Source organism: Emydura macquarii, unplaced genomic scaffold (assembly GCF_026122565.2).
Source record: "Emydura macquarii macquarii isolate MOO-44397 ecotype Brisbane River unplaced genomic scaffold, CSIRO-AGI_Emac_v2 contig_2325, whole genome shotgun sequence".
Lineage (NCBI taxonomy): Eukaryota > Metazoa > Chordata > Testudines > Chelidae > Emydura > Emydura macquarii.
This window is the reverse complement of record NW_027132462.1, coordinates 373069-390191: the sequence shown is the minus strand read 5'-3', so window position 1 is coordinate 390191 and position 17123 is coordinate 373069. Positions and strand designations below refer to the sequence as shown.

General features: G+C 45.0%; 1 protein-coding gene and 1 pseudogene across 1 annotated transcript; both read left to right on the top strand.

Annotated features, from left to right (window-relative positions):
- The first annotated feature begins 1243 nt into the window (after positions 1 to 1243).
- LOC137161600 (olfactory receptor 51G2-like) lies at positions 1244 to 5818 on the top strand (annotated as a pseudogene).
- Positions 5819 to 11451: 5633 nt separating this feature from the next.
- Positions 11452 to 12387, top strand: LOC137161599 (olfactory receptor 51G2-like). Its single transcript, XM_067560979.1, has one exon. It carries the CDS (start codon positions 11452 to 11454, stop codon positions 12385 to 12387), a length of 936 nt encoding a protein of 311 aa, XP_067417080.1.
- Positions 12388 to 17123: the final 4736 nt, after the last annotated feature.

Sequence of the window (17123 nt, the reverse complement as noted above, 5' to 3'; positions counted from 1 at the left end):
CTTCTTGGCAATAAGGGTACACTGTTGACTCATATACAGCTTCATGTCCACTGTTACCGCCAGGTCCCTTTCACTAAGAGCATTTGGTAAGTGAAAGATAACAGAGCCCTGTTCTGATCAAATTTACACCTGTAAAGCTGGAGAGATGTTGTTAAAGTCAATGTTACTGAACTCAAAATCTGGCTTTAAGAATTTATCCCATGTCCTGAAAACAGGCAGTGTCGTAATTTGGACTCTCGAGAGTGGAGAAAATAAAAAAATAAATATAATAAGTGAATTAAACATATTTATTTAAAAAACAGAGTTCTGTAGCACTTTAAAAACTAACAAATCTAATTTCTGACGAAGTGGGTTAAGGCCCACCAAAGCTTATGCCTACAGAAATTAAATTTGTTAGTCTTTAAAGTGCTACAGAACTCTCGTTTTTTTTGCTGCATACAGAGTAAGACGGCTACCCCTCTGAAATTTTTTAGTGCAGGACAGATAAATACAAAGACCTTTTTCACCATGTTTTAATACACCTGGAATAATACAGTGGGCCACACTCAGAAGAGGAGGGCCAGAATGGTGTCTGTATGAAGGTCACACCTATAAAAATCACATGATGCTCAAATAGGCTGTGGAACTCAAAGCCACAAGATATCAATGGGACCAAGAGTTTAGGAGGATTCAAAGAGGGACTGGATGTTTATATGGGGAACCAGAAAATCCAATTTCAGAAGTGAGGATTTTTTTAAAAGTCTTCGGAAGGCTATAAACCTTCCTGATTTATGCCACAAAATATGTCTAATTAGTGCATGTTAGGAGGAAACTTTCCCTGGGAGCAGGTTATCTCATAGCCGTCTATTGCAGGGTTTCTTCTACCTTCCTCTGGAGCATCTATTACTGGCCACTGGGTACTGGGCTGAAGGGACTACAGGTCTGATCCAGTCTGGTAATCCCTAACGAAGGTGAACATAAGAATATAAGAGCGAACATATTGTGTCAGACTAATTGTCCATCTAGCTCAGTATCCTGTCTTCCGACAGTTGCCAATGCCAGATACTTCAGAGGGAATGAATAGAGCAGGTAATCATCAAGTGTAAATCCCAGACTATGTTTTTGCTGATCTGCCTTGAACTCCTTTAAGTCTCAAAACTTGCAGTGAGAGCGGGATGATGTCCTGTTCTGTATCACGTAGTCTCCTGTTATTTTTCCTTTCAGGAAGTAAAGAACAAAACTTCTTGGACCTCCCCAGTGCATCATGTCAGCTGTCAATGACACCAAATCCCAACCTGCAGTGTTCCTTCTCACCGGAATATCTGGGCAGGAAGACGCCCATGTCTGGATTTCTATCCCCTTTTTTAATGTATGTTACTTTGATATTAGGAAATTCATTCATTCTGTTCATTATAAAAAAAGTTCCAAACCTCCATGAGCCCTTGTACATTTTCCTTTCCATGTTGCCCATCTCAGACCTTGGCATAATGATATCCTCTATGCCAAGGTCACTGGGAATATTCTGGTTTAAATCTAGGGAGATCAGTCATGATGCCTGTTTTGCCCAGCTGTTCTTCATCCACTCGCTTAAATACGCTGAATCCTCCATGCTCTTGTCTATGGCCTTTGACCACTTTGTTGCGATCTGTAACCCACAGAGATATGCTTCCATCTTAACGCCACCCAGAATAGCCAAGATGGGACTGGTGTCTCTATTAAGAGGGGTTGTCCTCACATTCCCACTCCCCATTCTCCTGAAACAGTACCTATACTTTCAAGTCAACATCCTCTCCCATTCCTACTGTCTGAACCAGGAGGTCATGACAATGGCTTGTTCTGATGTCAGAGTCAACATCATCTATGGCTTCTTTATAACAGTCTCGGTTAGTCAGTGCGGTTGGACTTGCTGCTCATCCTCCTATCTTATGTGATGATCTTTAAAACATTGCTGAGCATCGCGTCCAACACGGAGCGCCTCAAGGCCTTGCACACCTGCATCTCCCATGTCTGAGTCATCTTGCTTTCCTACATGCCAGGGATTGACTTGTCTGTGATATACAGATTCGTGAAGAGCTCTTCTCCCTTAGTTCAGAATGTCCTGGGAAATGTCTATTTGCTGATCCCGCCACTGATGAACCCAGTCGTGTACAGCATGAAAACAAAACCCATTCGTGAGAGGATAATCATTGTGTTCGTCAACTGAAGGGTCAGTTCATCACCCGGCCCCAGCACTATTGACATGGGAAATGAAACAAATGGGCCACCTATTCCATCCTAGACAAAAACATCCAACAGGACATGAGCTACTGATCTCCCTCACCACCTGGTCCTGTGTTTTGGAGTCTGCTCTTTGTGTCAAGGTCCAAGGTTACACAGGGAGTCTGTGCCAGAGCTTTGAATTAAATGTGAGTTGCCTAAAATCTGGTCCCCTGCCTTCCCCACAAGACCCTCCTTCCTTTCCCCACCCACAGGATGGAGCCAGCTTACAACCTGGAAGTAAAAGAGATCAAAGCTCTTTTACCTTTTGTGCTCCTGTTGCACACAGCTGTGTGTTTTCCTGTCACACATAAGAATGTCCAGTCATTTTGTTGAATCCTCCTAATCTCCTAAGCAACAGCAACTGGTGGCTGGGATTTCCACATGTTAATTATTCACAGTTTAAATAAAATATGAAAAGATCAAGATCATTCAATTGTCCTGTGATCTGGTTTTACAGCAGAATTTTAATATTTTTCAGTCTTTGCTAGGGCCAGGAGTGTGCCTGGGGATGTGAAGCACCCAGTCTAGAATATGATCTCTGGACATGTAGATGCTAAATTAGCCATCAGGATCTGGTGCATTAGCAGTACCAGAGCTGTGCCCAGATAGATGGGTCTCGAGTGGGATGGGACACAGCCATTGGCTACACAGGTATCCTTCACCCAGGGCTTAATAATAAAACCTAGCTCTTATATAGCACTTGTCATCAGGAGATTGATAAATTATATTGTAATACATGGGCAGAGGACCACATGGCATTCACCAAAGTGTTCTGAAGGAACTCAAAAGTGAAGTTGCAGAACTACTAGCTGTGGAATGTCACTTATTTAAATCAGTTTCTATACCAAGTGAGTGGGGGATAGCTAACATGACGCCAATTTTTTATAAAGGCTCCCCAGGTGATCCTGGTAATTACAGGCCAGTAAGCCCAACTTCAAGACCAGGCAAATTAGTTGAAACTATATTAAAGAACAGAATTATCAGACACATAGATGAACATGATTTATTGGGGATCACTCAACATGGTTTATGTAAAGGAAAATAATCTATCAGGATTCTTTTTGGTGGTCAAAAAACATGTGACAAACCAGAAAGAATTGATAGGAGAACTGAAAGTGAATGATAAGCTGGGAAGTAGTGACAATGAGATGGACAATTTCTGTATCCTGACAAAAGGAAGAAAGGAGAACAGCAGGATACGGCCCCTGGACTTCAGAAAAGCAGACATTGATTCCCTCAGGGAGCTGTTGGGCAGGATCCTCTGGGAGGCTCATATGAGGGGGAAAGGAGTTTCAGAGAGCTGACTGTATTTTAAAAAAATCATACTTCGGGTGCAGGAACTAACAATACCGATGTGCAGAGAGAATAGCAAATATGGCAGGCGACCAGCTTGGCTTAACAAATAATTCCCTTTGAATGTGGATGGACAATGGGCACCTAACTCGCCTTTGAACATCTTCCTCCTTTGAATGAAGATTCCACCACCTCCCTAGGTAACCCATTCCAGTGCTTCACCACCCTCCTAGTGAAAAACCTTTTCCTAATATCCAACCTAGACCTCCCCCACTGCAACTTGAGACCATTGCTCTTTCTTCTGTCATCTGCCACCACTGAGAACAGCTTAGCTCCATCCTCCCTGGAACCCCCTTTCAGGTAGTTAAAGGCTGCTATCAAATCCCCCCTCATTCTTCTTTTTTGTAGACTAAATAAGCCTAGTTTCCTCAGCCTCTCCTCATAAGTCATGTGATCCAGCCCCCTAATCATTTTTGTTGCCCTCCGCTGGACTCTCTCCAACTTGTCCACATCCTTTTTGTAGTGCGGGTCCAAAACTGAACAAAATACTCCAAATGCAGCATCATCAATGCCGAACAGAGGGGAATAATCACCTCCTTCGATCTGCTGGCAATGTTCCTACTAATGCAGCCCAATATGCTATTAGCCTTCTTGGCAATCAGGGCACACTGCTGACTCATATCCAGCTTCTTATCCACTGCAACCCCCAGGTCCTTTTCTGCAGAACTTCTGCCTTTCTCATCGGCTCCCTTCTGTAGCTGTGCATGGGATTCTTCCGTCCGAAGTGGAGGACACTGCACTTGTCCTTGTTGAACCTCATCAGATTTATTTTGGCCCAATCCTCCAATTTATCTAGGTCAATCGGTATCCTATCCCTATCTTCCAAGGTATCTACCCTTCCCTCTAGTTTAGTGTCATCTTCAAATTTGTTGAGGGTGCAATCTCCATCCTCCAGGTCATTAATGAAGATGTTGAAGAAAACCGGCCCAGGACCAACTCCTGGGGCACTCCGCTTGTGACCGGCTGCCAGCTAGACATCGAGCCACTGATCACTACCGTTTGATGATCTAGCCAGCTCTCTATCCATACTCTTTTATCTTGCTGATAAGCATACTATGGAAGACTGTATCAAAAGCTTTGCTAAAGTCAAGGTATATCACATCCACCACTTTCCCCACATCCACAGAGCCAGTCACTTTTTCATAGAAGGCATGTGATTCAATCTAGCAGAGAAAGTTATAACACAGTCTAATGGCAGGAAGCTGGAAATAAAGCGAACTATTTTCTGTTTTTCTTAAAGCCACTACTTATGGGATTCAGAACCTACGTGGGAATCTTAGCTTTCAAAAGTTTTTTAAAAGTGTGTTTTAAAATAATTTGCAGAAAACCAGGAAAATACAATGCAGGTGACTCATATACCACAGGCATATGAAAAATAGTATATTTTAAAGCTAGTTATTTTAAAACTATCCCATGATTTTTCCGCGTGTGGCCATAATTTTTTAATGGCACTGGAGATTCTGCAGATCTAGATTAAAAGATCTGCTCTAGTTGAGCCATAAGGCACTGGGCTCAGCCCCAGAATTCGCTGAGTAAAGGTCTCCGGCTTGTGTCTTGCACAAGCTCAGTATAGATGATTGTGATGGGCCTTTCTGGCCTGAATATCATTGAATGTGGAGGCTTCCCACAAATCACTGGCCAATGGAAAATGAAAAATGGTAGCCTTGACCCTTCAGTGTCTCAGATTTCCTGTCTTGAGTAATGCCAATAGTTTTCTTGGCAGCATACAAGGGAAAAAGGAATGTGTCCTCTATCCTCAGTGAGTTCTTCAAAGCTATAAACCTATTACCTGACGTTCCAATATGAGGGCCTACAGCTGCTAGTTCTGATGCAATGTATTGGGAAATATTTGCAGACTATATACCCCCTAGAGACATAGAGGGACTGATTCTGATAACACTCAGTGTGATACCGATAATTACAATCATTTTCATGGCAGGCTTCTTAAAGGCAGCTGGACAATAACATCACACCGCACACGTCAGCTTCCAACAGCAGCAGCAGCTTCAGTGCTTCCACCTTCATCTATATTGGAGTCCCAGGTCTCAAAGCAGCCCATGTCTGGCGGGCGTTCCTTTTGTGCTCATTGTACCTGTTTTCTGTCCTCAGGAATTGTAACACTGTTTGTATCATTAAAGCTCAGGAAAACCAGCAGGCCAAGTTTGAGTGGGCTAGTGGAGTTGCCAGTGAGCGCATGGGGTTGGAACACCACTGCAGTTTGGCCTGACTGCTCTTCCATCAGGTCAGCAGAGAAGGGCTCTGCCATTATGATACCCAGCTCTTGGTGACCAGAGGTATCTGGTCCGGTAACACGAGTGAGAGAGGCTCACAGTTTGAGCTAGAGCTGGGCTGGAAAACAGAGGATTTTACCCAATGAAAATTTTTGACCCATAGTAAAATATTTCCTTTTCATCCATTTTTGGGTGTTACTTTTTATAGAAAACTGATCATTTTCCACTGAAATTTCAGTTGCCATGGCCCTGCCCAGTTGCAGCTGCCTGGATCCTCAAGAGAAAATGGAGGCTTTTTGTTTCCCTCTCCTCATAAATGAAGGTTGCGCTGACTGGGTCTATGGCTGCATTCTGTGTTTGTAAAGGTCCAAACCTTCAGTCCAGTCTATACCTCACCAGCTACTCTAGGAATTGTAGGAATTATATCATTGGTTGTATCATTAAAGATGAGGCCAAATTTGAGTGGGATAGGGGAGTTGTCAGTAGGCGCATGGGGTTGCAACACCATCCCAGTTTGGCCTGACTGCTGCTCCATCAGGGCAGCTGAGAAGGGCTCTCCTGTTATGATACACAGCTCTGGCTGAGCCGAGGTGTGTGGTCCGATAACACAGGTGAGAGAGGCTCACGGTTTGAGGTAGAGCTGGGCTGGAAAAGAAAGGATTTTACGTGATGAAAAATTTTGATCCACAGTAAAATGAAGGCTGCACTGACTGAGTCTATGGCTGCATCCTGGGTTTGTAAAGGTCTAAACCTCCAGCTCAGTATATACCTCACCAGCTACTATTGCCAGCCTTCCCATCTCCATGCAGCCCTCTCCACTCCTACAAAGGCCTCTTCAGCAGATCCCGTGGCCAGTGGCTACTGTGAAAGGCCCCGGTAGCACATCACCAATGAACCTGTGCTCCTAGTGAGCTAGAGAGGGTCCTAGAACAGTTGTGGAGGCACAGAGATTGTGGGTGGGAGGGCCTAGCTATCAGTGGATCACTGAGATCAGTGAGTAACTTTGGGGATTCATGGATGCTAGGTCCCACCCTTTATTTCTGAGAGAGAAGGGAACTGACGTCCTCTACTGGAACAATCTGAGGGAAATTTCCAGGTAGAAGCTGTGTGGAATCTTCCTTCCTCAACCTACACCCTGGAATTGCAATGCAGGAAAGGGGGCTGCCGAGGAGAAAACTGACCCTACATAACTATTATTAGTCTGATTTACAGTATTGCAGCAAGATTACAGCTGTAACAGCATCATCGGTACCACTTGGCCCCCCTCCAGGGAGCCCTGTGATTCCTCTGAGCCATACGCACAGCGCTGACAGCCTGGATTGCAGGAATAGAGCCTGCGGCAGGGCTTGTGCTGCTGTCCAGTGTGGTAGCATCACCGAGCATCCCCTGTGAGTGGCCTTCCCGCAGTTTGCCATTGGACATGACAGGGTTAAAGCTGGCACACTCTGAACCAATCAGCTGAGGGTCCCAGGTGGCCAAGTGGTCCCCAAGGAAATGGGCAAACATGCTTCATAAGGACAGTTGCAGCCTGTCTGAGCAGACACTGACTGCTGCCCGTGCAAGCTCTCCGCTGACTCCTTCTCCATTAGGGTGCAGATCTCTGCTGGCAGTTGCTCCCCTTCTCGCAGGCATTGGGTACGTTGGCAGGTTTCTCTGTCTTTAAATCTTTCAAACGCCAAGGGAAGGGTAAAGGCTGTCTGCTGTTGAGATAGGCAGATGTTCTGTGCAGCGGCAGCTGACTCTGCTGGGCTGTGGTTGTGACTCAGTGACAGGGGCAGGAGAGCAGGCAGCACTAGGTAGCTGGGGGACCCTCCACTTCATGTGTCCGTGGTCTATGGGGGATCATTCCAGGTACACAGAAACCCCAGATTCAAAGGGAGCTCAAAATGTGAAAACCTGAATGCCCTGAGTCAGGATTTCTCAATGGGTCCTGTTTCTAGAGGTGCCGTGTGCTCTGGGACTGAGAAGACCCCTGGAATATTAGTATTTCCCAAACCACATCAAGTTTATTTTCTTATGGGAATTTCTGTCCAGTAAAAACCCCTCACAGTTACAGGGCATCCTGCATCTCTGCCCCCCTCTCTGGTCTCCGAATGCCAGATGTCAGCCTCGTCCCATTCCCTCTCCTGGGGTGGATAAGCACCATTCTCCCACCCTCAGTCTGAACCCTGGTCTACAGCACATAGTGGGTCAACTGGGCTTGCCCAGCTGGTCAAACTTGTTGTGCAACTTAGACTTCCAAAGGGAAGAAGTAGTTACCTGTGGTGACCAGCCAGTCTTCTTGAATCAAATTATTGTTTAAACTGAACAGTAGGAAAATATACTACCATGGGAGAGTAAAAGGTTTTAAAAACAACAGTCTGTACGTGATTCTTATCTCAAGCACCCCCTCTACTTTGGGACTCAGGAGAACGAGCATCTTCTGACTTCCCAACACTGTGTTTGTGTGTGTGTGTGTGAGAGAGAGAGAGAGATAGAGTCAGTTTAAGGAATTTCAGAGCACCAGCTGCCCAGCCATTGAATTGACACCCAGCACTGGCGAAACAAGCTGTGTAACTTGGCTGGAGCTTGGAAATAGGATCGTCTCAGCGTGAAGCTGAGGTGCTATTGTTTTCCAGCAACCTGCTATTAAACGAGGACTATATAATATAGTGCACAGACAGTCAGAGAGAGAGAGAGAGAGAGCAATAGATGACTTTCTTGTGTGAAATGAAGTTTCATTTCCATGAATTCTCATGCATTTCACTTTGAAACTCTCTTCCCGCAAACCCTCATCATAAGGACAGTTGCAGCCTGTCTGAGCAGACACTGCCTCTCTGCTGACTCCTTCTCCATTAGGGTGCAGATCTCTGTTGGCAGCTGCTCCCCTTCTTGCAGGCGTTGGGTAGGTTGGCAGGTTTCTCTGTCTTTAGATCGTTCAAATGCCAAGGGAAGGGTAAAGGCTGCCAGCTGTTTACGTGGGCAGATGCTCTGTGCAGCGGCAGCTGACTCTGCTGGGCTGTGGGTGTGACTCAGTGACAGGGGCTGGAGAGCAGGTAGCACTAGGTAGCTGGGGGACCCTCCACTCCATGTGTCTGTGGTTCATGCGGGATCATTCCAGGTACACGGAAATCTCAGATTCAAAGGCAGCTCGGAGTTTGAAAACCCCAATGCCCCGAGTCAGGGTTTCTCAATGGGTCCCATTTCCAGAGGTGCCGTGTGCTCTGAGCCAGGGGAGAGCCAATGGAATATGAGTATTTTCCAAATCACCTCAGGTTTATTTGCTTATGGGAAATTCTGTCCTCTAGAAACCCCTCACAGTTACAGGTCATCATGCTTCTCTGCACCCCCCCTCTGGTCTCTGAATGCCAGTTGTCAGCCTCGTCCCTTTCCCTCTCCTGTGGGGGAATCCCACCTTTCTTCCATCCTCAGACTTCACCCTGGGCTACATTGTGGGTCTACTGGGCTTGACCAGCAGGTCAAACGTCTTCTGTGACTTTGCTTCTTCCCTTTGGGAGTCTGTGACCTGAGGTGACCAGCCAGTCTTATTGAACCAAATTATCTTTTAATCTGAACAACAGGAAAAAATGCCTCACATGGGAGAATAAATGGGTTTTAAATCAACAGTCTGTACGTGACTCTTATCTCAAGCACCCCCACTCCTTTGGGAGTAAGGAGAATGAGCATCTTCTAACTTCCGCACGCTCTGTGTGTGTGTGTGTGTGTGTAAAGAATTTCACAGCACCAGCTGTGCAACCATTGAACTGACTCCTAGCCCTGGCGAAACAAGCTGTGTAACTTGGCTGGAGCCTGGAAATAGGATGGTCTCAGCGTGAAGCTCAGGTGCTCAATCTTAATCTCCCTGCAGTGAGAGCTGGCTTTTCTTGAGCTGTTGTTTTCCTTCCTGCTTGTTTTCCAGCAGCCTGCTATTAAACTAGGACTATATAATACAGTGCACAGACAGTCAGAGAGAGAGAGAGCGAGAGCAATAGATGACTTTCATCTGTGAAATGAAGTTTGATGTCCATAAATACTCCTGCATTTTACATTTGAACGTGCTTCCCGCAAACCCTCATCATAGCTGAGTAACAGGTGCTGCATTGCAATGTACTAGAGCAGTGGTTGTACTTGGTGGTTGTACAATGGACTAGACCAGACCCTGGAGGTCTGCAGACGATGTGCAAGATTTCCAAAGGAATTTGCATCTGCATTTGAAATTTTGTTGGGTTCCAGATATGGAAAAAGGTTGAAAAGGAGTACACTAGAAAGTGGGAGCCCAGGGAATAAAGATTGTATATGCTGATCACAAAGCCTTCACCACTTCCTCCCCTGGCTTCCCGCATCTCAGCACTTAATGCAGCCCCAAGGCTGACAGGGTGGGCAGCTGTCTCCAGTTTTCTAATTCGACACAGGTTTCTCTCCATCCAGCTCCAATTCACTTCCCTAAACTGGAGCTGGCATGACAGAGGGCAGACTAAGCAGTTCTTGCTCAGCACCTGTCAGACCGGTGTTCGCACTATTCACCATTTGGGCTCCAATCCCTCCCCCACCTGCTGAAGTAACTCATTGTGTTAGCTTGCAACTTGCGAAAGATCTACAGACCCCTTGCATGAGGAGAGGATGCGGGACCTGTGAGGATAAAGAGAAGCTTTTAGGATGATTGACATTTCTGGATCCAGTCAACACTGGTCAGGCAAATCATTCAGCTTGTTTTGGATGGCTTCTTTGGGGCACAATGTATCACTGAGAGTATTTGGTAAGTGAAAGTTCATAGAGCTCGATTCTCATTGAATTTACACATGTTAATCTGGAATTATGCTATTTCAGTCAAATTGTCTGAATTTAAAACCTGTCCCTTACAATTTTTTCAGTGTACTACAAAGAGGCAGTAGAAAGAGGTGTAATTTGGGTTCTCGGGAATAGAGAAAATAAAAAAAAACAGTGCGGGAATGAAACAGATTTATAAATAGCATCAGTACAGAACAAATAAATACAATGACCATATTCACCATGCACTCGCAAGGTCTCAATTGCAAAATCACACGATGCTCAAGCAAGTTGTGGAACTCACAGCCACAAGATATCAATAGGACCAAGAGTTTAGTAGAATTCAAAGAGGGACTGGAGGTTGATATAGGGAACTAGAAAATCCAAATACAGTAGTGAGAGGTTTTTAAAATAGGTTGATAGGGTCATAAACATTTTTTATGTACACCGTAAAATATGTCTGTGTCCGGAGGAATTTTCCCCAGGGAGCAAGTTATCTCACAGCTGTCTATTGTACAGCTTCTACCTTCCTCAGAAACTTCTATTCCTAGCCACAGGAAAAGGGGCTAAATGCACTACAGGTGTGATCCAGTCTGGCATTCCCTATCAGGGGTGTACGTAAGAACATAGGTCAGATCTACGGGCCATAAAGCCCAGTACCTGTCTTCCACAGGGCCAATGCCAATGCTTCAGAGGGAATGAATAAAACAGGTAATCATATGTAAATCCAAGAGTATGTTTTTGTTGATCTTCCTTGACCTTTCTGAAGACTCTAGACATGCACTGAGAGCAGAATGATATCTCCTTCAACATTATCTAGTCTCCTGTTACTTTTCCTTTCAGGAAGTAAAGTTGAAAACTCCTTGGACCCACAAGGTACACAATGCCAGATGTCAATGACACCAAATTCCAATCTGCAGTGTTGATTCTCACCGGCATACCTGGGCTGGAAGACGTCCGTGTCTGGATTTCCATCCTCTTCTGCTTAATGTACGTTATTTCCATATTAGGAAATTCATTCATTCTGTTCATTATAAAAACAGATCCAACCCTCCATGAGCCCATGTACATTTTCCTTTCCATGTTGGCCTTTGCAGACCTTGGCTTATCGTTATCCACCATGCCAACGACACTGGGCATATACTTGTTTCACTCTAGGGAGATCAGCCACGATGCCTGTTTTGCCCAGGTGTTCTTCATACACTCGCTTGCGTTAATTGAATCCTCTGTGCTCTTGTCCATGGCCTTTGACCGCTTTGTGGCAATCTGTAACCCGCTGAGATATGCTTCCATCTTAACCCATCAGAAAATAGCTAAGATGGGACTGGTGTGTCTGCTAAGAGGCGTTGTCCTAATATTCCCCCTCCCCATTCTTCTGAAACAGCATCGATACTGTAAGGACAGCATCCTCTCCAATTCCTACTGTCTGCACCAGGAGGTCATGACGATGGCTTGTTCAGATTTCAGAGTGAACATCATCTATGGCTTCTTTTTAACAGTGTCTTCACAGGTGTTGGATTTGCTGCTCATCCTCCTATCCTATGTGATGATCTTTAAATCAGTGCTGAGGATTGCATGCCACGCGAAGCGCCTCAAGGCCCTGAATACCTGTGTCTCCCACGTCTGCGTCGTTCTTCTCTTCTACACTCCAGAGATTGCCTTAGCTGTGATATATAGATTTGTAAAGAACTCTTCTCCGATATTGCCAATTGTCCTGGGCAACATCTATATACTGATCCCTCCCATGATGAACCCAATCGTGTACAGCGTGAAAATACAAGCAATTCGTGTGAGAATAATCAGGGTATTCGTCAAGTGAAGGGTCAGCTCATCACCCAGCTCCAGAGAATCAAACCCCTGTGACTGACTTCTTGCTATCCCCAGTCTCCACTGTGCAGGAGGAAGCTCTGGGACAGTGAGAATCCAGCCTGACCAGCTGGGAGGCTGGTCCTGTGGTTTGTGCACTGCTCTGCGGGTCAAAGTCCCAGGTCACAAAGGGAGTCTGTGCCAGAGTTTGGAATTTTTTGTGTTTTGCCTAAATTCTGGTGCCCTGCCTTACCCACAAGACCCTCCTTCCTTTTCCCAGTGACAGGATAGGAGCACAGGGTCACGACCTAGAACTTAAAGTGATGAAAACGCTTCACCTTTTTGTTCTCCTGTTGCACACAGCTGTGCGTTTTTCTAGTTCAGCCAGAAGGTTGGGTTTGATGCTGAAATTTCTGGGTGACTTTCTAGGGACTGCGTGGTACAGAAGGTGAGACTAGATAATCACAGTGGTCTCTTCTGGCCCTAAAATCTAGGAATAGTTACACCTCAAATGGCATATATGTCCATTGTCTGATGAGAGTTTACAAACATCTTCCAGTAACTGGAACAACTCTTAAGCAACTTCTCCCCTGAGTTTTAAGTCCATTTAGTCCTTTCTGAAGAAAGAACCAGGTTCACACCAAAGCTAGGTGAAATTTTTCAGACATATTGTTCATTTGCTGGAAAATGCAGGTTCAGCTGACCCGAAACGATTCGCAAATTTGACAAAATAGTTTTGGCCATTCACAAAAATGGTCAGAGTTGAGGGAGAAGGTGATGGGGCTGTCTCTTGTCACCCAGCATAATCTTTAGGTCAGTGATTAGAGTGCTCATGTGGGTTGTGTGAAGGCCCAGATGCAAATCTCCTCCTCCCCTTGACCAAACCTGAAATGGAGTCACTAGAAATTCAGAAAAATGTAAGATTTGGTTCAGCCTAAACCAATTTTTGTTTTAATTTTTTCAGAATTGCCACCGAACCAAAAAGTCATGTAGGGGTAGTGCTGGGAGGCCTTTTAGGGGCTATAGGCACCCCACAAATTGCTATACCCCCACCTCGGTAGCCACCCCACCTGGTGCAAAGGGTGGCATGCATCACTCTCCAGCCATCCAGCTCTGAATGTTGATGATATGTAGGGTTGTCCTTAAGGAAAATGGCTCAGAAAGTGAAGGGAGCTCCCCTTACAGTCATCCCTCCACTTGCAGGATGGGAGGATAGGGGCAGGAACCAGGGGTGGAGCTTTGTGCAGCCATGGGATATTCCTCGAAGTGTATCTGACCTGGCCCCAGGAGCAGCCCTGTGCAGGGAAAGAGGAAGTCCCGCCCGTTCCTAGCCCAGCCAGGACTAGCAATTGGAGTCTACCACAGGGTAGGAGCCCCTGCTCGGCACCCCTTCCCCAGAGTTGGACCCAGCGCTTGTGGGCAACAGGGACCTTAGGTTGGCTGTGTGTGTAGCTAGGGGGGGAGGGTTGTATATACAGCTCAGTGTGACATACCCCAGGGTACAATCTGAACTCTTTGAAAGGCTGTGCCCCCTTCATTCTCCACCTCAGGGTGGTTTTTGCACTGCTTTGCTGATGAACAACACAACCCTCCACGCTCTGGTCACTCATAGCCCTCAGCATGCAACGTTGCGTGAATGCTCTCCAAGCCCCTCATGAACTGCACACAGGGCAACAACTGCCACTTCTCTAGGCCCAGCCTTGCACACGAGAAATGTGCGTCTTGTACTGTCCATTCCATTCACTGTACAAAGCAAGCTCATGCAAATCCGTGTCTCCAGCAGAGGATAATAATTATGCACCAGCTTTGCTGTTTCAAGCAGAGTTTCCCACACACTTTGACCCAAACACAGTGGTTAGGATAAAGCAGTGAAACAAGTTTATTAACTACAGCAAAAAGGATTTAAAGTGATCACAAGCCATAAGAAATAAAGATCAAAATTGATTGCAAAAGAAATAAAAAATAAACACACCGTCTTATTCCTAAACTTTACCAAGTGGAGTAATATTTGAAGCAAACAGTTTTTCTCATGCCATTGGATGGTGCAGGCAGTTCACAGTTCTTGGTACACAGGATGGATTTCCTTCCCAGCCTGGGACCAAACTCCCCAGTTCAAAGTCTTTCAAGCAATCTTGGTTCAGTAGAGATGTTGGAAGAGAGAGGTAATGAAAAAACATTGTTTCTCTTTTTGTGCCCTCCTACTCTCCTTGAGTAACACCTCTTGCCTCGCTGGGTATAAGCAAAGCAGTCTCCCATGCATACACATGAGATTCAAAGTGTAATTTGGGCCTGACATTGATCTCCTTTACACCAGTGTAAGTCAAGTGTAATGCTGCTGAAATGAATGTAGTGACTCTGGATTTGCACTGGCGTCATCGACAGCAGAAATTGGTCCTTTGAGTTTAGTAGGGTTATTTCCCGACTTTCACTCGTGTGAGAGTATAAAACCCAATGGGCTAAATCTACCCCTCCTGTGACACCATTGAAGGCAATGGGAGCTCTGTGTGTAGAGATCCCAAGCTCTTTGGGGCAAGGATTGTGTTTTTGCTCTGTGTTTGCGCAGTGCCTCACGCAATGGGGTCCTGGTCCATGAGCACAGCTAGCTGGTGCTACGGCAGTACATATAATGATACTTAATAATTAGTCAAGGATCAAGCCCCTCTTCATATCTTTCAATAGCTGCTCTGAAGTGATCTTTACAGCTGTTGAGATTACATTCAACATTGCCTTGGGAAAAACAGAACTGCCTTCATATTTATAGCAGGATTTTCAATAAATCATGTTCAGTATCCAAGCAACAACAGCAAGGAAATGGGAAAGGAGCCCTAATTCTGCAATGACTTGCTTAAATTATATCAGTGCAATGTTATCAACCTGGCCAAAATGAAATTTGGCCTCTGAACAAATCTTATTACATAGTTCTGCTTTGGAAAGTAATTGAGAAGAGAGGCCAGATGGCAACTCCAGCTCTGCTCATCCTCACACTTTGGTGTCTTCTGAATGCAAACCCACATCTGGCCCCCATCTCTCTAACAGTGTGAACCAAAACTCTGGATCCAAACACAATCTCACTTTGGGTGGTTCAAAAAATGTCAAATATCTGGGAAAATGCTTTCTAAAGGTAGACTGACAACAGAACAGAGAAAAAAAAACATTAGTAAATATAAGAAATAAATATTAGAAAAACAACTACAAACAGAGAATGTTTTGAGACAGATTTTTTTGAGATAGCAAAGGTGGAAGTTGGTCTATCTCTGCCGCCGAGTGGAGTATATGATCCAGCTCTCACAGCTATAAAGGAGGATACTGAGAACACGAGTCTCATAAACGGACACCTTTGTATTCAGGGTTAGCAGGTTGTTGTTCCAGACAAGTGAGGTAAAGTTTGCCAAAGGTGATGGAGGCTTTGCTGAGTCTCTCATCAAGTTCTGCATCAAGGCTAAGTGAAGTGGTTAATGTTGAGCCAAGATAGCAGAAGTGATCCAGACCTTCATTATTGACGTAGACTTTAGGTGGGATGTTAGTGCCATGTGACATGATAACTGTTTTCTTAATACTGATTGCCATGCCCAACTTGATTCATGCATCAGAGAACTTCCCCCAGTCACACCTATGCAATCAGACGGACATCAGTGGTGTAACGGAGGACTTTGCAGCTGTACATCATGACAGAATGGGACCCACTGGTTGATTCCAAAGAGGAAAGACACATCTCTTCCAACCCTAGTCTTCTATGAGTCTATGGTTTTCCCTACTGAACGTGTGATTGTTTTCAGTATTGTTTGACCAGGCAGGATTTACACCAATGTCTGTGAAGTAGGAAAGACCACACTGATCATTGTGAAATGCAAAGATCAATAAATACACAAAAAAACCAGTGTGTTCAGTGGCTGTTATTAAAAGTCAAGAATTTGCCAAAAGATCACCTGCAGCAGTATTGAAGGACCACAGTCATGATCTAAATTAAGGGTTTGTGTCCATATAAAAACGATACTGCTTTAACGATACTGGTATGGCTAGAGCAGTGCAACCCTCTCACCACATCATGGATACACGAAATCCTCTGCTGGAAATGTTGACATTTTTAATGGAAACAGTGATATGTACGGTAGAGGAGAGAGCAAATGCAGATAAGAGAGAGTCTGTCTGCCTCAGAGAGATCCCAAAGCTGATTGCTTTCTACACCGTGATGGAAAATAAAACAGCAGAAGAGAAAATTGCAAACATAAGCAAGTTCTGTTAGTCATTTCAGTTTCTAAAGAAAGCAGAGAGGCAACTATTACTCAGACATAGCCAAGAGAGGGCGATTTTTCAGGGTGCTCTGCACAAACTGCATTAAAAATAAGGTAACAGCAGTGTTAGGTGTCTAATGTCCCAAAGTTAGCCCAAAGCTCTACAACTAACTGCAGGGTATAAACAGCAGAGGGAGGTACACATGGGCATGACTAGAAAGTCTGGGGATGAACTTCAGTGAGGCAAAATTAGGACTTGATATCGCACCAACTTCATGAGCTACATGAAGAATTGTTTTATTAATGAAGGAAAGAATCTGCCAAAGTAGGGCAGAAAGCTCAGCTCTGTTAAATGCAGGCTGTGCAAACTCACTCGGGCTCAATCCTGTGTTCCCAGAGAAAGGAACTGGTCACTCTGATAGTGGTTTCCATTACTAACTTCTTTGACTCATGGCAAGATTCTCAGCTGGAGTAAATCTGTGCGGCTCTACTGAAATCCATTGAGTGAAGCAAATTT

Excerpts from the sequence above, each read along its gene's own strand:
- LOC137161599 (XM_067560979.1), top strand. The coding sequence starts at position 11,452 with ATGCCAGATGTCAATGACACCAAATTCCAATCTGCAGTGTTGATTCTC.